This window comes from Saccopteryx leptura, chromosome 4 (assembly GCF_036850995.1).
Source record: "Saccopteryx leptura isolate mSacLep1 chromosome 4, mSacLep1_pri_phased_curated, whole genome shotgun sequence".
NCBI lineage: Eukaryota > Metazoa > Chordata > Mammalia > Chiroptera > Emballonuridae > Saccopteryx > Saccopteryx leptura.
The window spans coordinates 39,892,805-39,913,528 of record NC_089506.1 but is presented as its reverse complement, the minus strand read 5'-3'; the positions used below and the strand labels follow the sequence as shown (position 1 = coordinate 39,913,528).

General features: G+C 40.0%; 1 protein-coding gene across 2 annotated transcripts in view; it reads left to right on the top strand.

Annotated features, from left to right (window-relative positions):
• The window catches only part of MYO16 (myosin XVI), a 592,224-nt gene that overhangs the window by 498,089 nt on the left and 73,411 nt on the right, over positions 1-20,724 (top strand). For both annotated transcript variants that reach the window (XM_066380569.1, XM_066380568.1), the window contains exons 30-32: positions 1,492-1,738; positions 3,637-3,908; positions 15,607-16,740. In XM_066380569.1, the coding sequence (XP_066236666.1) occupies positions 1,492-1,738; positions 3,637-3,908; positions 15,607-16,740 (1,653 nt within the window). The remainder of the gene's footprint in view (positions 1-1,491; positions 1,739-3,636; positions 3,909-15,606; positions 16,741-20,724) is intronic.

The following is a 20,724-nucleotide window of genomic DNA, read 5'->3' as shown; positions in this document are numbered from 1 at the left end:
TCATAGATAACCCACACATTTGTTTTTCTGTAGCCATGGTCTGTTTCAAAGTCCTCAATGTTTCATAGCCTTTCTCTTTCCTCCCCTACAGATGAGGATAAAGTGTCTTTGTTATACACACTGGTTTCCCCTGAAAGTGTAGATCTCCTTGTAATCTGAACAATTCCTTCTAGTCTTAGAAACTTAGAAATGGATGGAATGGCAACCCTGAGTCAAAATGCCCAAATGGTAATTCCTGCCCCTGTGTCTGTCCACAGCAACCATGAACAGGGCCATTTTGCTCCTGTGGACATGATTAAATACTGGAGCAGAATGCCTGTTTCCGGAAACAGCCTGATCCATTTATACCCCATGCTCAGTGTTACAAAGTTCTGCCTTACACTGATCACAAACATGCTACCTATGACTTCCCTGTTGGTGACCTGCTCTCTGCAGAGCAACAACAGATCATGCCTTTGTGCTTGGAGGCTGTGGGAATGAGCTTGGCCTGATGATCAGACTAAAATCCTGGCTCTTCTATTCACTGGTTGTGTTTATTTGGAAGAAGATACATTGAACCCAGAATAAGAATTTACTAAAACATTCTAATCTCATATTAAAAAAGGGATATCTAAATTCAGTAGTGATAACACTAAAGGCAAAAATCCTTAACCTGAATGAAGACATGAAGGTATTATTTGTAAGACCTATGACACTGTAATAAGGTCTCACTAAGCTTCTCTTTCTTTGTCTACAAAATGGAGAAAAGGATATATTACTTATCATTGAATTGGGGCACTAAATGATGAAACAGTGTTCCTATCACATGGAAGTGCCTTTAAATTGTACTCATTTTTATTTTCAAGTCTTACATGTGTGCTGACATATTAGCAATTTCAGAATGTGTTCACTCACTTGTTTCCCACAATTCTTACACATTTTCTTGGCCAGCTTTCCCAGAGAGCAGGAGAGCAGGAAGGATGTCCTATTTTTCTACACAATCTCTGCCTGGACTCTTAAACACAGTGTTAGTTTTCCTAGGAGTTAAATCACAGTCCTATTGACAATATGTGCATGATGTTTTCAAAGACTAATTCCAGGAGCCTCAGCACTTCTGTTATAATCTGATTTAATGAAAGATCATCAGTTGGAACCACAACCCAAAATTCCACAAACCCCATTTGAACCTAGTTTTTTTTTTCATTGGCTTTAGTCCAGTCCATCAATGTCCAGCCTTTCAAACCAAAATAAGTGTGGAAACTTGATTATCACATTACCTGCACGATCTCATTCAGTTTAAGCATTTGTGTCTCTAGTGTTATCATAACTGAATTTAGATATTCTTTTTAATACAACATTAGAATGTTTTATAAGTTTTTGTACTGAGTTAAATATCTCATTTTGTAGCTGCTGAGACATAAATGTATTGTGACTTTTGTTTGTGCCCATCTGTTTTTTTTTTCTGCTTTTCCTTCTCTCGCTGACCCCTGATTGCGTTCTTTTATGTGAAAGTTATAAGAGGATTTCTGGCACGCCAGCACTTGCTTCAGGAAAGAAGCATCAGGCAGCAAGAGGTCACGTCCATCAACAGCTTCCTGCAGATTACAGAGGACATGGGGCTAAAGACCTATGATGCCCTGGTTATTCAAAATGCTTCAGACATTGCCCGGGAAAATGACCGGCTCCGGAATGAAATGAATGCTAATTATCACAAGGAGAAGTTGGAGGCCAGGAGCAAGCAAGAGGAAGGAACCAGAAGGTAAAGGCAAATAGAATGTAACTATAACTATCTATGTAATTGACTCAGTGGAATGAAGAAAGTTTCTATAAACCTTAAGGCAAAGTTCAAGCAAATACAACAGTAACTACCGGAACTGACCGGTGTGCACACATGGTTTATTTGAAACCTCATAATAATCCAAGGGGGTTCTTTTTCTCTGCTATCTTTTCATGAATTACATGCTGTCTGTGTTAGTTTAGTCGTATGGAATAATTATTGCTTCACTCACAGTGCTTGCACCCCTTATCATCTCAAGCACAAAGTTTGAAGGCATCTAATATCTCTGTCTTAGCTGGGTTCTCGACAAGTGCCGTGCCTGTAAGGCTGACTCATAGAAGCTTCTGGAAATCTGATCAAAAAAAAAGAAAAATGGAGAAGCCACTCTGAAAACATAAATATAGTGAAATCAATAAATGGTTGTATAGCTGTTTTCCTCAGTAAACTGTCACATTTTCTTTGCCTATAAGGAAGGCTTTGGAGAAAGCTTCTTATTTTAAAGTTCAGTTTGGAGACTGAACTTGAAATAGAAATTTAGGGATGACCTGATCCTTCTCCATTTCATCATTCTTGTCTCTCCATGAATGATGAGGACACCTGTCATCCATCCATAATACCCCTTCCTGGGATGGCAGGGACATGGGTCCCTTGGGTTCTAATGCACTGTCAAGGAGATGCTTTTTTTTTTTCATAGAAAACTTGATAATACCTGGTTGTTTCTCAATGAAATGATTCCCCTTTGTAATGCCTGCCTATGTCAAATGATTTTTTTATTTAAGTGGAAATGGTGATGTGTCTTTCGCTAATTAGCTTCAAATATCTCAGTGATTAAATACTGAAAAAAAATCTCTTTGTATGAAAAACTGTAATTAAACATTGCAGGGAAAACAAATTATCCACTGAGTGCCATGCTTTCATCTTCAGCTGGTTCATTTTCTGCATGGGCGTCTGGCTCTGCCTTGTGGTAGATCCTAGCCCTGTTGGTGCTCTGCCACACAGAGATATAATTATAAAAGCAAATGCTCGGAGACTCTTTGTAAAATGAATGCATTGGCATCTCGGTAGTACATGATTACATTGACATATGAAGCCAGGAGGAATTTTTTTTAAACCAGATAACTATTAATTTGATATGACTTCCAGAATAATGTTTGTTATTTTCTCTGCTGGAGCTAAACAGCCACCCCAATTTCTCAATTTGATTATGTGTTCATTTGTGTGATATAAAATTAAGTGCAGAAGTATTTGTCTATTTATTTATTGAATATCAGCAGGTCACTTGGCATTGGACAAACAGTTGGAGTAACAGAAGAAAAATGATAGCTCTGTACATTATTAAGTAATTGTCTATGGGGTTTAAAATAGTAAGAGAAAAAGAGAGAGAGAGAGAAAATGTACATCTTTGGTAGTTTTAAATATATACTGTTTTGCAAGGGGAAGCGGCGATGAACTCCCAACATTTGATGCCTCAGTAACTCTCTATTAAGATGGATTCTCCAAAAATTATCATTCAGATTGAAATTTTTGTTTTTTGATTTGCTTAATAATCAGAGTGTGAAAAATTCATTCAGTGAATGCCTGATAGAAAATGTAGCACTTCTTAAGAAGTGCTGCATTTGTGTGAAATTTTTTTTAAGTAATAATGATGAATTGCCAACACGTTCATTTATCAGAAAGCAAGGGCTGGGAGGTGGGGCAGCTTTCTCTGGGTGTGCCAGTTACCAGAGTGCTGCACATGCATGCGTCCTTCAGCCTCAGCAGGGAAGGCTGTGTACCAAAAAGCCCTGATTATGTCTGGTTGAGCGGGTTCATTGTTAACCTCTGAATAATGCATCGGGGCCTCTCTGGTGGGGTGCTGTTTGTGTTTTGTTCCCCTCAAGAACTGAAGACAGGGGTGCACCCAGACATTTCCACTGCAGCTCCGTCCCAGTCCCCATGGCTGGGGACAGCCTGGTGCAGTCCCTGGCTGGCCCATCCACCCGGTCTCCTTCTCTGCACTCGGTGTTCAGCCTGGATGACAGCAGTGGCCTCCCATCACCACGGAAACAGCCTCCGCCCAAGCCAAAGAGGGACCCCACCACACGGCTGAGTGCCTCCTATGAGGCTGTGAGCGCCTGCCTGTGGGCCGCAGCCAAGGAATCATCGACTGAAGGTTAGCCACAGGGAAGGAGGAAGCTGGCTTGTTGGGTTATTGATGCACTGACTTCCGGTTTCCGAGTGCCCCATGGCAGCATTGTTATCCTAATATATTTTTAATAGGAATAATCCAATTGTCTGCTTGCCAGCAGCTCTTTAATCATTAAATATAAATAATGTGTATTCAAATCTGTAAGCCTCTTAGAAAAAAGCTACTTATATATAATTTCCTTAACTCCCATTCCCACTTCCACATTGAATGGGGAGACTCAAACCAGAGAAATTCAGAAAGTTAGTCACCAGCCCACGTAGATGTTTACTACTTAAAACCCTAAAAATATTTATTAGGCTTCCTTCTTATTACAATAGAATTAAAATTAACCTTACTTTATTATGCAGTAAGTAAAACAATGTACTTAGATGAGAGTCAAGATATTGCAGGATTCAGTGAGTGAAAATTTTGGAACTAGATAACAAAAGTTTCTGCATTTATGACCCAGAATTTTTTATGCAAAATGGGGGAAAAAATTACACTTTAGTCTCAATCAACTATCTCATCGATGAGTTCATGTGACTATTGTTGCTTAATTATTAACTTTTAGAATTGGGAAAAAAGAAGAAACACTTCTTTGCAAACATTTGTAGTTTCACAGATTTTATTTATTACTTAGTAAAAACTAGGCCCTATTCTCTCATCCAAGTACTAGCCAGGCCCAACCCTGCTTAGCTTCCGAGATCAGATGAGTTCGGGCGCGTTCAGGGTGGTATGGCCGTAGACATACTAGGCCCTATTCTAAGCCAGGGGCATATACAATCAGTGAAACAAACGGAAACACTTCCCTTCATGGAGTTTGCATTCTAATGGGGGAAGACAAGTGGTAAACATAATAAACAAGCAAAGACAGTAACTATCTTAGAAGAGGATGCTGCAGAGAAAAATAAATATTGGTAGAAGTGGTAGTGCAGGGTGAGGGAGCTGAAATTTTAAATAAAATGGCTGTGCAGGTTTTACCAGAAAGATATTATCTGAACATAAGATGGAATACAATTCCTTCAGTAAATAAACGGACCAAGGTCCTGGTCGGTTGGCTCAGTGGTAGAGCATCGGCCTGGCGTGCGGAAGTCCTGGGTTCGATTCCTGGCCAGGGCACACAGGAGAGGCGCCCATCTGCTTCTCCACCCCCCTCCTTCCTCTCTGTCTCTCTCTTCTCCTCCCGCAGCCGAGGCTCCATTGGAGCAAAAAGATGGCCCGGGCGCTGGGGATGGCTCCTTGGCCTCTGCCCCAGGCACTAGAGTGGCTCTGGTCGTGACAGAGTGATGCCCTGGATGGGCAGAGCATCGCCTCCTGATGGGCGTACCGGGTGGATCCTGGTAGGGCACATGCGGGAGTCTGACTGCCTCCCCGTTTCCAGCTTTGAAAAAATACAAAAAAATAAAAAAATAAAAAATAAAAAATAAATGGACCAAAAAAGCACAGGGAAGCCATCAGCTCATCTCTGGGAAGAGATGGCTGACTCCGAGGAGACTGGAGCAAGGAGTACACTCTCGTTATCTTCAAAGATGCTTTTTGTTGGTTGCTATAAGAGAGAATAGATTTTTGAGAGAATTTTTAGTTTAAAAAATGTTGCTATCCTAATGTATGAGTCATGCTACAATAATGCTTAGATGGGGTTGTAGGTAAAATTTATAACTTTGGGAAGAAGAGCCCAAGTGTGTATCTTTAGTGTCATGGTAATAAGGACAACAGAAGGTGGAAAATGACATTAGGGAAATCATCTAGAGGAGAGTTTTCAGGTGGATATAGATGTGAAAACAGACCTCCATAGAAACAAGGCATTCCAATATACATACATAAGAACCTAATACTCTAAAGATATCATACACTCCCTAAGAAAGTAGAAAAAAATCACATTTCCCCCATTATTACTTTTATACCTCTATACTAGATTTATGGCATTATGTGCCATAGTGCCAAAAAGCTGTGATTGAAATATGAAGAAAGCTTTTTTATGTGGCATATTGAAAGAAGAATAGTATTTAACAGTCTAAGACTAATGAGAAGGGAAGATATGAAGTAAAGACTCAAAACAGCATCAGAAATTGAAAAAAAAATATAGCAAAGAAGATTAAAAATTGCAGTGCATATAAAATAGAGCCCCATCCAGACTTGAACACTGCAAACAAGCTCTATAAATTTGGAAGAGTAGGCCTCAGAATAGCCTGTAAAGTCTAAAAGCACTTTCCCTTGTGTGCATATTAAAAGATTAGTTATCCTGAAATTGAGATTTTGGAGTGACCAGATGCCAAGTAGTCATACCATTGTGACAAGAAATAGAATACTGAGGGTAAAGTTGATGTTTCTCATATAGGCAGCCAAAACATGTCAGTTAAGCAAAAGGTATTTAAAAAAATCATGGGAGATAAAAATATATTTCAAATAAAATGACAAAGGAAAAGATGAATGAAGAAAATGCAAGAAAGACCGCAATTGTCAAGTTCTGTATTTCCTTACCACTGTGGGGAAATCACAAGGCTCAAAAGCCTTGTGTAAAATGTATGACATGATTCATTAGACTTGCAAGAATTTTATGTAAAATTCAATTGGAAACCAATTTCAGCTCACATATGAGTCAGGTGCTGATAGGTGTCTCCCACACAGATCACACCCCAAGGAAGATACATTTTAGAGGCTTGAAAAAGGTCCAGTCCATAAATAAGTTCTTTTTTTCTCTAAGTTATTTATTCTTTTCCCACAATTTTTGATTCCTAGTCTTGGTGACTTTACCATCACCACCATATCTCCTATGGCTGCAGATAACTTCCTATATTTTGGAATGTGCTCTAAATATATATTTAAGAATAAAAATAAATAACTGCATAGTCAGATCAAGCTGGTGTTAGTTTTTGTAGCATTAGCAGTCAGGGGCCAATAGAAGGACTTAGTCACTCAGGCCATCACTGCTCTGGATTTCTGTTTTATAATCACAAAGATGGCGACACTCTGTGACAATACCACTATCATCAATGAATCTGGTCCTGTTTGTGCTCTTGTGACAGGAACTACAGGTATCCAATAGAGTATCCACTAGTAACCTGTGGCTATTTAAATTTGAATTTAAAAAAAAATAAAATTTAAAATTGAGTCCTTCAGCCATTACCTTTTCAATACTCAACAGCCACAAATATGGAATTTGCCATCCTCACAGAAAATTCTATCAGATAGCACTGATTCTCAGAGCTTCAGGTTTTTACCACAGAGGCAATACAGTAAGTCCTCACTTAATTTCACCCATAGGCTCTGTGATGTTAAGCTAAACAGATATTACCATAGATTAATGGATATAAACAAGAATTAAGTTCCTATAACATCTCATCAACTAATGGTACCACGATGCACAAAATGACACTATTTGAGGAGATGCTGTCCTGAGGTTTTTGCACCTACTAAGATGTCACAAATTTATCCTTTTTTCTGCAAAAAGTTTGTGAGAAAATTTGATCACTACTTAAAATGTTCTGTGACCCCTAATTTCTTAAGAGCAAGGACCACAACTGAGGCCAATTTATTATCTGAGCCACTCTTTTGGGCCTATTAAAAGTAAGTTCAAGTTCATTTCTTTCACAAATAAAACTGCTAATCAATTCAGAAGGTTATAGAGTGAAAAGAGAGCAGATTGGAGAATGAAGGCTCAGAACCTTACAGAAACCAATAATTAGGTCACATTAAAGTCTTCATCTTTGTGGCCAGTCTTGTTCTTATTAGCACATGACTTTCATATCGGTTTTTTATGCAGTAAACATGTGGTCATAAAGAGAGGCAAGAGAGAGGGCTTTTTTTTTTTTTTTTTTTTTTCATTTCTTTTGTACCTGAACACTTTTATGGGCCAGTAAATTTTAATGCTTGTTTGCAAACTATTAATAAGCCAAAGACAAGTATTTGAAAGGACTATTTTTTAAAAGTCTGGGGTTGCTCTTTACAAACAGTGACTAGGAAAGGAAAAAGAGGGAACTGGCTTCACTTTCTCTTTGCAGGGGGGCTCCCGGTTCTACTGACCATCTGGAGAGAAGAGCTAATTCTGCAACCCCAGCATGCAGGTTTTCTTTCAAACACCATGATGCCTGGATAGTGAAATGGCAACTGGAGCCTCCATCATTTTATCTTTTGTGATGTGACCTCCACTGCCACCCTCCCTTCAGACTCCAGCAGCCCATTCCTTATAAATAATGCCTTAAGGAACCCTTTTTTTAAGTATTGCCATACAATTCTCTTTTCAACAAAATCCAGTTCATATGTATAGAAACAAGAATGGTTCGGCTGTGGGACTTAATTTGGAAATAACGTTCTGTTTCTTTTCTTCTTTTACTGTTTCATGTACATCTGTATTCCAGACATCATTTGACACACAGTAGGCACTCCGTAAATACGTAGTGAACAAATAAATAAATGTTATAGAAATGTATTTCTTTACGCTGCTTTCATTCAGGTAGAATTAGCTATATGTTAGTAAGTTGTAATGAGCACAGTTTGGCAAGGTTCAGAATGTCCCGTTAAGATTTCTTGTATTTTTTTTTTGTCAGCATATATTTTAGCAGAAGTTCCTTTATGATTTTTTTTCTATTACCTGAAATTTATAGATTAGGTCTTTCTGTAATCCCTGTCCTAAGAATGTGTTACTGGACAAAACAGGAGAACATGAGCACATGTTTCACCATTTATGTTACATTTGTACATTCAACACATATTAACTATGTGATTTCATGAGTTTGGCTCTTCCCTGAAGACGCCAGTGGGGGAGATAAATGGGCAAACAAATGATGAGATAAGCAGAGTAATAACAAAGAGAACAGGATGGAACAGAGCAAGAGGGACTAACCCTGGCTGGGAATTGAGGAAAGGTCTGAAAGGACATTTATGGTGCCTTTGGAATGCTGTCCAAAGAGTAAAGATGTGATGAGAGCTAAGGTCATGGGCTCCTCCCACACACACACAATGAAGCGATATTGCAAGGTTGCAAGACATCAGCTCAGTAGAAGCAGTTTTTGTCCATTTTGAAGCTGGTTGTAAATTGATACGGCATTCACTCACGTATGCAGCGGGCCACCAGCCAGCTAGTTGGCATTCATTCAGGCATTCTTTATATCCTGTGCTAGGTGCTGAGTTTGCTCTGAAGCTAGGCAAAATCACACTGGAAGAATTGGAATACAATGGCTACGTGCATACAGAGATACGAACATTTTCTGGTTGAACAAGTTCTTATTTCTTTTTCTTATAGATTAATTATGTAGGCATCTTGTTCTTAATGACAAGAGGGCCAAATAAACTGTATCCTGGAGCAGTGGGTGACTTAAAAGTCACCCCACATGCCTTAGCAACACAGTCAAAAGGAAAGTATTTTGTATAAGAAAATTGTTATCTCCTAACAGAACTTAAAATGATACAAGTCCTTAGACCACTGCACAGTAGCTCAGATAAAAGTCAGGTTTATAAAATAGTACGACATCTTGAGAATGTGGAATTTAACCCTAAAGTTACTGTTAGGACACCAATACTTGCCCTAAAGATGATCTGTGACCATGAAATGTCTACCTGACACCATCTCATTGACATTGTTAAGTATTCACAAGAGCTTTTACTCACAAATCTTAGGGCTAAAATATAGGGTTAGGAAAACTCTTAATGTAAATTCATCTTTAGTAGCCCTTCAATTCATATTTGCAAATGACCTATTAGCAAGCACTTGTATGGATACACACACATAAGCATAAAGAAATAGCGAGAAAACCAAATTATTCTTTAATTCTGTAACTGTGATGTTCTAATTTTAGTTTTTGAAGAATGAAGCTTTTCAGTTCTATCCCCAGAGATTATAATTTATTGGTTATGGAATATGACAAGGAACTGTGCTGCCTACATTCTCAATAAAATACCTGTGACTGATATTGCTGAACCACACTCAAAGGAACCCTATTCTATTGATCAATCATTAATTTCTGATTATGTAACAATAAGGTAATGATAATAACAACTGACACTTATTTAGTGTTTATTATGTGCTGGGCATTATGCTAAGTGTCTTTAATCTTTAAAACTACTAACTGGGGTGGGATATCATTGTGATCCCTCTATAGATGAGGACACTGAGTCAAGATACATTGCTATAACCTGCTCCATGTCATTCATCCAAGGCAGTCAGATTCTAGAGGACAGTCTCTTGCCTACCTTCTAACTAAATATACTAATTTTATTTATAATAGTTTAATCTAAAAAACATGGCTTTTCTTTGCATCTAAAGCAAACTTTGAGTTATCTATTGTTGCTTAACTACTCATCCAAAACTTGGCAATTTAAACAAAACACAATAACTTTCGTACTATCTCTCAGGTTCTGGTTGTCTTCTGAGTTTATCTGTGTGGCTCTTACTCAAGGTCCTGCATAAAGTTGCACATGATAGCTGGAACCATCTGAAAGCTGATAACTCACACATCTGGGACCTCAGATGTCTGAGGACTCAGACAGGTGGGGCATCTATATCTCTCAGTGGTCTCTCTCTATCTGTAGGCGGTTTGTGCAACATGGTAGCTTTTTCCATAGAGAATCAATCCATCAAAGGCACATGCTCCAGGAAAGAGAACACATTCTATGAGTGAGCCTTGGAAATCATGCATCATCACCTCCACCACAATCCTGCATCAGGCATTCCCCCAAGTGCATGGAAGTTTAGGGAGGACAAATAGATTCTAGTTCTTCACAGAACTAGAAGCACTACCGTGGCCAATTTTTGAAAGATACAAATTGCCTTAGTTCATACTCCACACAAAACAATTTACCTCCCTTCCACATGCAAGACATATTCTCCACTTCCTCCGGTTACCCCAAAGACTCATTCAATCATCAAACGAAGCTCAAGTGCTAAGCCCAGATCTCAACATTTAAATCAGATCCAGGTATCCTGGCTGCTTGCATAAGGTTCTTTAGATAGACATCTCCTCCAGTATTGTCACTATCTGTGTGAAGACAGGATGCCTCTTCTCCACACACCTAACAAGCACTGGAGTGATAGGTGCAGATGTTCCTGTTTAAAAAGGGGTAAGTCAAAAGGCACATAGCAAGCACTTGCACAGAGAATGTCTGATATACCTGAGTACACATTGCCTGTACCTTGAAAAGGATTTTGGCTTAGTGCCTAGAAATTTCTCATGGCTCTTAGGTCCATGCTTTGGACTCTTGGCTCTCCTGTAAATTATAATTCCTAATCCACAAGAAGTGACATGTTTGGAGTGGGTAGCTTTTCAGTTTGTTTTCTGCTAATAAAATGTTGAAGCACCAGAGACTCTTCATTCTGTATAAAGCCTTCTCCTTTCATTGCAAGGCTGGTCCAATTTCTTAAAAGGCTTTGTGAGCTTCCTGTGAATTTATAATCTACTTTATTATTCAAAAGCCCATCCACAAATCTCTCTGAGATAATCTTGTCTACTTTGGGGTCTCTATGAGATTTCTGTGCTCCAACATGCTTACTTTTGCTCCTTTGAACAAATCCATGAAGTATCACCTTAGATCTTTATGAGGTCTTAATAAAGGATATCATAGTCATGATCTTGACTTCATCTTTAGATCATATTTTCCTAAAAATGCCCCCGATTTCATCTCTGCTTAAAAATCATTTCTTAAATTCAGAATCATTTGCCATTGGGACAGCTTGACCGTGAGAAATGTTTATTTTCAAACAGAAGGTCCAGGATCCTTAACAGTTAATAGGTTTTTCCTCAGCTTATGTCTTTACTCTCACATTTTTCAATAGGCTAGAAGAACCCAGGAGGTAGATTTTACACACTGCCTAAAAGTCTCCCCAGCTACATCATTCAGTTTCTTCAGTGTGGTTTTTATATTCCACATTACTGCAGGTGATAGTGTTTCTAAACTTTCCACAGTAGCATAAGAGTCATGTTTTCTGCAACTTCTAGCATCTTCCTCACCTTCTTTTAAGCCTCACCAAGAGCTTTCTTGAGGCTCACCACACTTCTAGTATTGTCTTCAAGACTCCTCCAATTTGTACTACTTTCTGATCCCAAAGCTACTCCACCCTTCTTAACATTTTATTTATAGCAGCACTCCACTTCCAGGTACCAATATCAGTATTTATTGTCTATTTCTATGTAACAAAGCACTTCCAAATTCAGTGGCTTAAAATAACAATTATCCCTTTCCCCCCTCTTACACTGCTAGCAATTTTCTGGGCTCCACTGAATAATTACCACCCAGGCTCTCCTATAGCTAAAGTAAGACTCTGGGGTTGGAATCAAGCAAAGACTCAGTTATTAGATTTTTGGTGTCTGTGCTGGGGAAATTTAGATAGCCAAAAACCGAAGCAAATGGAGTCCTCCTCATCTCTGTCACCACTATAGTGGCCTCTCCATATGTTCTGCAGAGTATGGGTGCTTCACATAGAGATCAGGGCTACCAGATCTGAGTTCCAAGACAGCCAGACCTAGGCAGAAGTTGTACAATTTCTGATCCATCCAAAGAAGGCAGGTGGCCTTCCCTTCCCAATATTTCATTCGTTGGGGGCAATCACAAAGGTTCTCCTAATTTCAAGATTCTAGAAGAATATGTGGGACTGGAAATATTGTTGAAGTTAGTTTTGGAAAATACAACCTGCCACAAATTATTTAAATTATTCAAGTCTTTAGAACAACTCTATAATACTAATGCTAAAATTTTGTTTGGTTCATTAACTTTCTAGGAGAAGCTTTGTTTTGGCATAGTGAAAGCCTTAGAATAATGCTTATCAGCTACAGTACTGTGCAATTTTTGGTATTTTCTGACCTTAAAAGTTGGCAGCTTTTAGGAACCCTGTATAATACTAGCTTACAAAGATGTTCATTGAGTTAGAAAATTAGTTTTGTTCTTTTCCGTTCTCATTTGGATGTCTCCCATTTGTTTCATGTTTACAGTGTGCCAGAATCTGAGCTAACACTTGACATTCAATGTCTGTTTTATGCCTCTGAGATCATTACTGATATCATTTTATGCATGACTCTCCTGAAGCTTAGCCTAAGACCTTTTTTTTAGGAAATTACACACCTTTTATTTGTTGTTGTTGTTGTTGTTTTTAAGAATTATTTATTGAATTTATTGAGGTGATATTGGTTAGTAATAAAATTATGTAAGTTTCAGGTGTCCAGTTATATAATACAACATCTTTATCTTGCACTATGTGTTCACTACTCCAAGTCAAGTCTCCTTCTATAACCCCTCTTCCCTTCTACCCCTCCCTCCACCCGCCTCTCCCTCTGTGATCACCACACTGTTGTCTATGAGGTGTCTGTTTGCTTGTTTTGCTTAATCCCTTCACCTTTTCACCTCGCCCCTCAACCTCCCTGCCCTCTGACAACTCGGTCTGTTCTCCATGTCTGTGAGTCTGTTTCTGTTTTGTTTGTTAGTTTAGTTTATTCATTAAATTTCACATAAAATGAAATCAGATGGCACTTGTCTTTGTCTGGCTTATTTCACTTAGCATTATACTCTCTAGACCTATCCATGCTGTTGCTATAAGTAGGACTTCCTTCTTTTTTATGGCCGAGTAATATTCCATTGTGTAAATGTACCACAGCTTTTTATCCACTCATCTACTGACGGGCACTTGGGCTGCTTCCATATCTTGACTATTGTGAATATGCTGCCATGAACATAAGGGTACATGGATTCTTTCAAATTAGTGTTTCAGGTGTCTTCCTATATCTTCTCAGAAGTGGAATCACTAGGTCATAAAGCAGTTTCATGTTTAGTATTTTGAGGTAACTCCACACTGCTTTCCACAGGGGTTAACATCCAAAATTTCTGAAGAATATATAAAACTCAACACACACAAAAACAAACAATCCAGTTAAAAAATAGGCAAAGAACCTAAATAGACACTTCTCCAAAGAGTACATACAGATGGCCAATAAATAAAAAGATGCTCAATATCACTAATCATCAGAGAAATTCCTATTAAAACCACAATGAGCTATCACCTCAGGCCTGTCAGAATGGCAATCATCAATAAGTCAGCAAATGAGTATTCGCAAGCATGTGGAGAAAAGGGAATCATTGTGCACTGTTGGTGGGAAGGCAGATTGGTGTAGCCACTGTGGAAAGCAGTATGGAGTTACCTCAAAAAAATAAAAATGGAATTGCCTTATGGCCCAGCAATTTCAATTCTGGGAATTTATCTGAAGAAAACTGAAACACAAATATATACACCCTTATGTTTACTCCAATGTTATTTACAGTGGCCAAGATTTAGTTAAGCAGCCCAGGTGCCCATCAGATAAGGAGATAAAAAGGCTGTGGTACTTTTACACAATGGAATATTACTTGATCATAAAAAGATATAAATAATTCCTATAGTAAAATACCAAATTAGTATAAGAGTTTTTGAGAAATTTTGATACTTCAGTATGATAATATAATTTTTGAAAATTAACACTCAGTCTTCAGAGAAATTATGTTTAATAAATATTACAGTTTAGCTTATAATTTTTTTTACAGTGACAGAGAGAATCAGAAAGAGGGATAGATAGGGACAGACAGACAGGATGGAGAAATATGAGAAGCATCAATTATTAGTTTTCTGTTGCGACACCTTAGTTGTTCATTGATTGCTTTGTCATATGTGCCTTGACCGTGGGGCTTCAGCAGACCGAGTAACCCCTTGCTCAAGCGAGCGACTTTGGGTCCAAGCTGGTGAGCTTTGCTCAAACCAGATGAGTCCATGCTCAAGCTGGCGACCTCGGGATCTCGAACCCTGGTTCTCCACATCCCAGTTCGATGCTCTATCCACTGCGCCACTACCCAGTCAGGCTCTATTACAATTTATAATAAACTATATTAAAATGTCTTTTGGAATTTTTTAAACTTCTAATTTAATAAATGTTTTAGCATCATATCTAAATAGTTTTTCTGCCTCTTTTAAAGTAAATTTTTACTAATAATATATGCTGATTTGTTTCTTTCAATATCTCCCCTTTTTTCAACTTAAGAAGTTTCTACTTCAGAAGTTCTTATTCTTGATTTGGTTATTAAATATGTTTCTGTTAAGGATTCAAATATACTGATTAATTGTAAAACTCACCCTTGGCATCATTTTAATAATACATTGTTTAAAAAAATAATAATCTCTCTATGCATGTAGGTGTTTTGTTGGTATTTTGTTTTGTTCATTTTGTTCCATTTAAATAATCAAGCTTACTCATTTCCTATAAGAAGTATTTATGTGCTGCTGACTGGCTAATTAGCTTGCTCTCCCTAGCTTTTTGTTTTGTCATCTTGAAAATTCAGAGAGCCAGTTCAGATTCTGAGAATACAGGTGTAAATTCGTCAGCTGATCTGAAGTATGATCCCCCGCTACATGACTGCACCGCTGACCACACCTCCCTTCTGCAGGTGCCTGGCAATCCTGGGACACCTTATGGTCCCCCTAACGTCTTCCTTCGTGGGTAGAAGTTGTCCTCCAGCTCTGAGGTCAAAACTCCCTTTCTCACTGGCAGTCTTAAGAAGTGTATGTTGAGCCAGGGTCCCAGAGAGTGGAAGGATGCAGGCCTGTGTCTCTCCATCAGCAGGGGCTGCAGGAGCTGTGTGGGCAAGGGCAGCCCAGCCAGCCCCAGTTCCTGGAGGCTTTGGCCCTGGAGTCTTGCTAACACTTCTCATCACTTCTTGGTTTCCTCCCTTTCAGTTTTCACCCGGCCCAGACCTCACAGTGATGACTACAGCACCATGAAAAAGATTCCTCCTCGGAAGCCAAAGCGAAGCCCCAACACCAAGCTCAGTGGCTCTTCGGAAGAGATCTCTGGCAGCAGGCCCGGGGCGGCGGGGACCCCAGGCACGCGGAGCAGGGCAGCGGGCCCGCAGTGCCTCTCAGGGGCCGTCTTGGGGACCCCCGCGTCCCCCACGCCCCTTGCGCACTCGGAGACCGAGCCCGAGCCCGTCTACATCGAGATGGTGGGCCGCGCAGGCAGCCCGGACCAGGCCGAGGCAGTGTATGAAGAGATGAAGTACTTCGTGCCCCCCGAGGACGGCGGCAGTCGCGGGGTGGGCGCCTGGGCATTCGTTTCAGCCCCTTCACTGCGTGAGGGCCGGAGCCCCATCGCCTTGGAGGATGGAGAAGGGAGCTGCCCAGCACCAGGGCCCTGCAGAGACGCGTGGGACATCCCAGCCCCCTTTCCCAACCTGCTCCCTCACCGCCCCCCACTCCTGGTGTTTCCTCCCACACCTGTCACCTGCTCCCCCGCGTCGGATGAATCGCCCTTGACACCCCTGGAGGTGAAGAAGCTGCCAGTTCTGGAAACCAACCTCAAGTACCCTGTGCAGTCTGAAGGCTCGAGTCCTCTGTCTCCACAGTGCTCCAAAAACCAAAAAGGGGATGGCGACAGGCCCGCGTCCCCCGGCCTCCCGGTGTTCAACGGGCCTCACAAAGTCTCTCCCCCTCCCACGCCGCCACCTCCTCCCGCGCCCCCGGCACCTCCTGCTGCCGCCCACAGGCACTTCACCTTCCCACCCGAGACTGGCGTGGTGCCCACGGGAAAGGCAACCACAAACCCAGATCTGCCCAAAGTGCAGCAAAAGCCAAACTCTGCTCCAGCGGCGGGTCCGTGCAGCTCTTTCTCCAAGGTTCCTTACTCCCCCGGCAAGGCGGCAGCTCGAGTGGACCACAGGAAAGCCAGCTCCAACGCCTCCTCTCCAGTGCCCTACAGCCCACCGCACGCCAGGCCGCTCAGCAGCCCTCTGGACGAGCTCACCAGCCTCTTCAGCTCTGGAAGGAGTGTACTCCGGAAGTCTGCAGCGGGGAGAAAGATCAGGGAGCCTGAAGGTAAGCAGAACAGATGCTGTCCCCTTTTGCTCATTGAGATGGATGGACGGATGGAAGGATGGATGGATGGATGATGGATGATGGATGGAAGGATGGATGGATGGATGGATGGATGAATGGAAGGATGGATGGATGGATGGAAGGAAGGATGGATGATGGATGGATGGATGGATGGATGGATGGATGGATGATGGATGGATGGATGGATGGATGGATGGATGATGGATGGATGGATGGATGGAAGGATGGATGGATGGATGATAGATGGAAGGAAGGATGGATGGAAGGATGGATGGATGGATGGATGGATGGATGGATGGAAGGATGGATGGATGATAGATGGATGGATGGGTGGATGATGGATGGATGGATGGATGGATGGATGGATGATGGATGGATGGATGGAAGGATGGATGGATGGATGGATGGATGGAAGGAAGGATGGAAGGATGGATGGATGGATGGATGGATGGATGGAAGGAAGGATGGAAGGATGGATGGATGGATGGATGATGGATGGATGGATGGATGGATGACGGATAGCCAGACAGATGGAGGCATGGATGTTGGGTAGGTATATATGTACATATGTATATACATATACATATATATGTAATTTCAATGTTTGAGGTGATTGTAGTAGTCATTCAGAGAAAATCTTATGCAACCAATGTGGCCAGATAGGTAAGAATGGACATTACCATTTTGCAGATGAAGGCTTATGATATGGAAATACATAGGACTAACACTGGATTCAATAAACTCCTATGAGTTGATAAGTGTTAGAACAAGGTTTAATTTTAGCTACTAATCCCCCTCCCTCTCCAATAATACTTGCTTAAAACAAGGGAATGGTATTTTTGCAACATTATATATTGTAGATTTCCACTTGATTTACAATTCACTATTAACTCCTTTCTGTCTTTCTGTCTTGGCTGTCTATCTCACTTCCAGTCAAGTGAGCTCAGTGCCATGCTGTTGCCGCCCCTGTGTGTGTGTGTGTGTGTGTGTGTGTGTGTGTGTGTGTAATAAGTATTTTTATATCCCTATAAAGGCAGAATGTGGCTAACAAAAAAAATTGCTAATCTCTTGTAAGTAACTAACTTCATGCTACTTCATTCAGATGAGATTGCCTTTATGTGCAAAAGGTACTGTTTTGACAGATTCTCTTAATAATTATAAAGGATATAGTCATCTTCAAAAAAAATTTTAAGGCTTTTGTAGAAATCCAAAATATTTCCCAATATTCTGTATTTGGGGGGAGAATTGCATTAATATAAAGTATCCTCTTTTTTAAAGAATTATAATTGATCCCTTGAGTTATGATGCTATTAGCCTAAGGTACATGGCAACTATTAACATCTTCACTTTACAGAGACAGAAAACTGGAGAATGAAGAGGTTAAATACCTTCCTTAGGGTCAGGTGGTAGAATTGGAAATAAAATTTTGACTTATGACACAACATTTTATGTGTGCATTAACCTACTCTTGCTCCTAAAGAAAATACAAAAATATATTAGCTTTCATTGTTTGATTAGGAAAATTACTTTAGGTATAAAAATGCTAGGAAATCTAGGAGGCAAACTGAATAAGTGAAAAGTAGGTCAAGGCTAAGAACACTTAGCAAATAAATGAATAACCTACTTCCTATTTATTCTTCAGACAAGCTAATTGTTTGTTTAGCTAACAATTTCTTCTTAATTATAGGCCATTAATAAATGAAATTGTCCTTGTAAGTAGGAGAATGTTTGAATTTCACAAGTTGTATGTTTCATTCCAGGGAACAACATGGAATCTAAAAGAAAAGCATTCAATGAACAAATTAGCATTCTCTTTTAGAACTAAAAGTTTATTCAAACCTCATAAACCTCATTTTACTATAGATGAGAATTGGGTAAATTCTTCTTGGCTCTATTCAGGAAAGTGAAGTTAATAAATTTCTAGATAAGCCTTATCGTTTGGAAACCCCTAAGTCTAGGAATTCAGAGCCTAGTGAGAATTATAGTGAGGCCTCCGGGCATGATGCATGAATTTACTAATTATATTTCCCTATGGTGGCCACTAACTAGTATTTGAGAACACGTATCAAAACCTTAGGTACAACATTGTTAGTTCAACTCTGAAATTATAAAACATCTATTTTTCTACTGTGGGCTTTTACAAAACTCTTTTTAATTTGAAAAGATTGGTTTGAGCCACTTATGACTTTTTCATAAATATGTGAATTTGCTGCTCCTGTTCCAGCACAGTAGCTTTAATAACAGAAAATTTAGCATTGTGAGATGGGGTCATCCTCACACACCAGATCATAGGAGTTCCAATTACATGGTTGAAAACTGTGTGATTCTTGATGGTCTGTGATGTGGGAAATAAGTATATACGGTTGTTGTTTTTTTTCTCTTTGAGGGGGTTAGAATGTATATAAAAGGTGCTAAAGATAAGATATAGAAAAAAAATCCTTAATGCTGGAGCTAATCATTGGGACTGCTTATATGATTATTAAGGTTTACACAATTGGATCCTGAAGTCAGTAATCCATTTTCTTCTGAATGAATTGAAAGGCTTATTAATGGCTTAGGGTAGGTAGTCTTGGGACTTCTTCCCTTTAAGTTTTTAAATCTTCTACTTTACCTGCTTTATATTTAAAGATATTCTTATTTTCACGTGAAATACCTTTCTTACCAAATCACCCAGTGGGTGGCTAATTCACCCTCAAGGCACTTAAATTAATTACAGCTCATTTCTTATACAGTTGTGATATGGGAAAAATTTTTTGCAAATTTTGAAAAAGGGTTCAAAATATTCCCCTCACGTCTTTGGAAAGTGACCTTGAGGAAATTAAACTGCTCATTACTATCCTGCTATAGGTATTTCCAGTTAAAATATAAAGTACAGTGAGTTGTATAGAAGAAATGAGGTCCTTAGGTATGGAATTCCACTCCATCAGTACTCCATAAACTTAAATATGAGATTTTATATGTATTATGTTTTTCAAAACAGCTCATTTTCTATAAACTTTTGACTATTCAATTTGAGCCATACAAAATTACACTAATTCTAAGAGTCCAGAGTGCACATATAGACATAATGTGATGGTGCAGATAGATGATAAATGTGACTGCAGCCCAAAAGGAGTAATATTAGAAGCAAGGAGCTATAGTGCTTACTGTGCTCCAGACATTGTTTTTTGGGGTTTGTTTTTTTTTGTATTTTTCTGAAGTTGGAAACAGGGAGGCAGTCAGACTCCCACATGCGCCCGACCAGGATTCACCCGGCATGCCCACCAGGGGGCGATGCTCTGCCCATCTGGGGTGTTGCTCTGTTGCAACCAGAGCCATTCTAGCGCCTGAGGCAGAGGCCATAGAGCCATCTCCAGCACCCGGGCCAACTTTGCTCCAATGGAGCCTTGGCTGCGGGAGGGGAAGAGAGAGACAAAGAGGAAAGAGAGGGGGAGGGGTAGAGAAGCAGATGGGCGCTTCTCCTGTGTGCCCTGGCCGGGAATTGAACCCGGGACTCCTGCACACCAGGCCGACGCTCTACCACTGAGCCAACCGGCCAGGGCCCAGACATTGTTTTAATAAATGCTTAATTCTCACAAGACTAAAGGTATCTGCTACTGTTATCTCCATTTTACAGATGGGAAAGCAAAATCACAGACTGAGTAATCAACTTTCTCAAAGTCACCCTGCTCATGAAAGAGAGAGAGTGACTTGAACGTAGTAATTCTGTCTCCAATGGCTATTCTCTTAGTTACATACACTATGGTGTGTAGGACTGGACTGCAGAGGGGTAAAAAAACAGAAGATAACATTTTTACAATTTATATTTGCTCATCTAAGGTGCAGTAAGTTGAGTCATACAGATTGAATGTAGAATACTGTTCCACAAACTCAAAAATGCCAAACATGTACTTTATAGCTCACAGGTGTGTGTGTGTGTGTGTGTGTGTGTGTGTGTGTGTGTGTGTGTGTGTGTGTGTAATT